The following is a 3,879-nucleotide window of genomic DNA, read 5'->3' as shown; positions in this document are numbered from 1 at the left end:
GTTTATTATAGTTCGATAGATATTACGACAGCTGGTGCAATCGTCATACACTTAAAAAGAAAACCAAATTCCGGTAGGATTTGTTTTTGCTACAATGAGAAGTAAAAGCCACTTGAAACTCTTTAAAGCGTAGATCCAAGTGTGAATACGCTTACAGCGGATCCTGAAATAATATGCACAGGTGCTGGTGGATCAATATATGGCTCTTCAGTACCATTGTAAACCTGAAATCAAATCAAATAATGCTTACTTCACTCTACTTAGGACCATTTATTTTAACATTGCTGTTATTTTATCCCAAAAAAAAAATGTTTTCGGTAAAAAATGGGATTTATATAGGAGTTGGAACAAGTGAAATTTGAGGCAGTGCGTCTTCATTATTGTGCTACTTGTTTTAATACTTTACTGTTTAAAAGTTTAGAAAATGGTGAAAAAATTCAAGAAAAAAACGGTATGCTTACAGTACGATTGTATAGTGGCCACATGCGCTCGTAGGAATGTTCGTGCGCCCAAATTTCCAGGTCAACTCCATACGTAAAAAACAGTTTTTCAAGCCCGTAACGATGTGTTCCTGGTACACCCAAACGGATCTGAACTTGAAAAAAATTTAGTTTACAATTGAAAAACGAAACAACGTACCAGAAACTGGAAGCTTCCATAATTTCTGGTAGAACTGAAAGAGACATAAGTGTACTGAACAGTCTTTTTTGAATTATCTCTTTCAGTGTCATTACCGCTTTTATTAACAATTGAAAATGAAGTGACTAACTCGCGATTCGTATTTGGTACAGTCATCAGAATTGTAGTTCGAGCAGTACATCGGTCGGTGACCCATTGTTATAATCCATGGATATTTGTCTCGATTTGCAGATGCGCGCTAAAAATCCGGAACAGCGATAACTTTTAAAGATCCCACAAACATATTTTGTATTCAATAATTTGCATTTTATGTACAGCTCGAATTGTAAATAATTTCATGCTGATTAGTACCACTCACCTTCAAATCCTTAGTAAGCCATTTCCATTGATTCGCTATTTGTACGGAACCATATTCAGTGAAATAATAAAATTCAGTTGATATGGCAATAAAATGAGCTGCACCAAGGTCAAAACTGCAGAAATATGAGAAAACGCTCGTGAAAAGTCAAATCTGCTCTGTATGTTTGAAATGTTTTAAAATCAATTTCATCAATCAATTAATTTATTAAACTATGCGCAGTAATTTACCTAACTTAAGGAGATAAATGCAAACATTATTTTGCTGCATATTTCATTATTTTATTTCACATAAGCCAAGCTGTGAATAATTTGTGTCTGTTAAACTATGAATTAATAAAGCAAAAGGGAAAAAGCACAAATAAATCCTAAGATGAAACTTAAACAATCATTTCGTCTTACATTCTGTTACAATCAGCATTGTTGCTGATACGGTACTATTCCGGTAAAATTGTGACAAAACAGAGGCTTAAATCTAGTTTGTACATAAAATAATTATTACCTATAAAAAAGTTGTGTTCACTGTTCGGCATCGTATACCGGTTCACATAGTGAGAGAAGTTGTAGGCCTGTTCATGATTACCGACAATCATCATATACGGTACATAAGCTGCTACCGGTTCAATCTGTCTACCAAATTGATCACCAAATCGTCCTTCATCCTGACAAACATAAGTACAAATAGCATGATTATTACTGCACTTTTCGAATATGTATGTTTTGTGCTTTTCAAAATTTTTCAAGTCATATTTATGGAATGGTCGAAAACATTGTTGCATTGTAAGAAGGAAAATGAAACTTACAGTATCCAAGTTGTATGCCATGTCACCTAAATAATAATGTATGAGCCATAGCAAAGAGAAAAATCATTAAAATGCTGCAGATTACCCTGTTATTTATCTATTTATTTCCCCATGCATTCGAAACAGGCAAAAAGTTTTGGACAAAGCAAAATAATACAAAAATTTTGACTGTTAACTTATCATAAATGACAAAATTTGCATATAAACGTAAATCGAAAAATAATTGACCAATGTGTAAAACAGCATCAATAAGTGACCGCTGTGCTTGTTGTTGTACCTTTCCGAGCGACCGAGCATTTACAACACCAAGATCTCCATAAACTGCATATATATATTCGTAATCTGTTAAGTTTTGCACTGCTTTAAATCGATAAATTGAACTCCAGCCGTATTGCGATCCAACATGGTACTCTGAACACCTCTTTTTGAAGATATTGAGAAGAGTTTAAATAATTTATTGAAAAACCGCAGCAAACATGAAAACAAGCAGTTCATGACATTTTTAATTCGCAAGTTGATTACTTTCAACCTTTGCAAAAAGTAGAATTCTTCTGTTCATTTTGCATCGAGATACTGTCGCTAAGTAATTCTCCAGACATGCCATGACATTATTATTGAAGATCAATATCGTTATTTCAATTTTTACTTGTTTTTAAACATACGGTAAATAGTTCCAGGTATCAGATCGGTGAGTAAAACTCGATGTATGTACCGTCTACTTTTTTGTTCTCCACCATCAATGAATAGTGTAGAATTGCCTTTAACAGACCATTGCAAATCACTAATGCCATATTCCACAACTGATGAAAATGTATCGTTATAAGTAAGCCAAGTTATCCACATTGAGGATAAACTATCTGAAAAATACGGATTAAACCGACCCTCAAAAAAAAAAAGAAAAAATTAAATGCTTGATTCTTCCACTATTATCACTTCAAATGTAAATGTTTATCAAAATTGCATCATTTTACAGTGACATAGTAAGTCTGATAAACGCGACGAAAAGTTTCATTCTCCAGAATTCGACCTTTTTTTGCTTTGTTGGTTTATCATTCTTATCATATTTTCCTTCAGGGATCATTTCTTGCATACCCATAAAATTGGAAGACATTCATAGAAAAATTTATTTCAAATCATTTCTACTCTACTTGTCTAATCTATTTTTGGAACACTGCAAAAAACTGAAACTGCTGCTTGAACTGTGATTTTGGTAAGTCATATGATGCATTAGTGATCCGAAATTATTATTAAATTAGTCTCATTCGATTTCATTTATTTAGTATTTACCTGGTCAGATTACTCTTATCTGTGTGTCAATCGCATCTGGTGGTTACCGTATGGCTGCTATAGGAAAAATATGACGCAATCGATAACACACAAAAAAAAGACTCACAGATGAAGTGCGTGTAAATTGGATGTGAGGAACTCGATTATTGTTTTAATAATTCACTAAAGTCATAAAATGACTAAGAAGAAATTTGAGTAAGACCGTTTACAATCAGTATCAAATCAAAGCGAGTTATTTATTCAATTCCAAAATCATATTTTTAGCATACTATAGTGGTCATTTTTTTTTAAAGCCTGAAAAATGATTAACAACTTCATCTTGCTCTCATATCTGACCACTACATTCTTGAATTATTCCAACAATCATGAAAAAAAACTGGGAAAAGATTCGAGCTACTTATTTTTTGTTGTCAAGTGTGTCATATTTTTCCTCTAAAACAAAAAAAAACAAAAAACAAAAAATAAATTTGTAAAACTGATAAAGCCAACATGGTCTACCTCCATAGCTAAGAGCAATCTGTTCCGGTTGCGCATAATATGGACCTTGATTGAGACTTGGAACGATTTTCCGATTGGAACTACGAAATGGTTCCAAAGAATTTTTTCTAGACGAACTTTGAGTCACGGAGAATAGAAGCAGAAGAAACACTGAAAGGAACATATCAGCATATCATTGAGAAAGGGGACAAGTGTGATAATTTAATTATAAAATTGTTATGATAATGATTGGGAAAAAAAATGTGTCAAATAATTTTTAATGCTAGAAATAAGAAAGCCTTGCCATTCATTTCTA

The 3,879-nt window shown here is 32.9% G+C and overlaps 1 protein-coding gene across 1 annotated transcript in view; it reads right to left on the bottom strand.

The window, feature by feature from the left end:
* The window catches only part of LOAG_17437 (nucleotide pyrophosphatase/phosphodiesterase), a gene marked incomplete at both ends in the record, with an annotated part of 4,759 nt that extends 2,117 nt beyond the window's left edge, over positions 1 to 2,642 (bottom strand). The window contains 8 exons of the mRNA XM_020450101.1: positions 156 to 224; positions 462 to 590; positions 770 to 877; positions 998 to 1,095; positions 1,499 to 1,658; positions 1,800 to 1,825; positions 2,028 to 2,210; positions 2,462 to 2,642. Of these exons, the coding sequence (XP_020306275.1) occupies positions 156 to 224; positions 462 to 590; positions 770 to 877; positions 998 to 1,095; positions 1,499 to 1,658; positions 1,800 to 1,825; positions 2,028 to 2,210; positions 2,462 to 2,642 (954 nt within the window). The remainder of the gene's footprint in view (positions 1 to 155; positions 225 to 461; positions 591 to 769; positions 878 to 997; positions 1,096 to 1,498; positions 1,659 to 1,799; positions 1,826 to 2,027; positions 2,211 to 2,461) is intronic.
* Positions 2,643 to 3,879: the final 1,237 nt, after the last annotated feature.

Source organism: Loa loa (genome assembly GCF_000183805.2).
Source record: "Loa loa unplaced genomic scaffold supercont3.75, whole genome shotgun sequence".
NCBI lineage: Eukaryota > Metazoa > Nematoda > Chromadorea > Rhabditida > Onchocercidae > Loa > Loa loa.
Note: the sequence above shows the minus strand (reverse complement) of the source record. Positions and strands in the feature narration are given on the sequence as shown.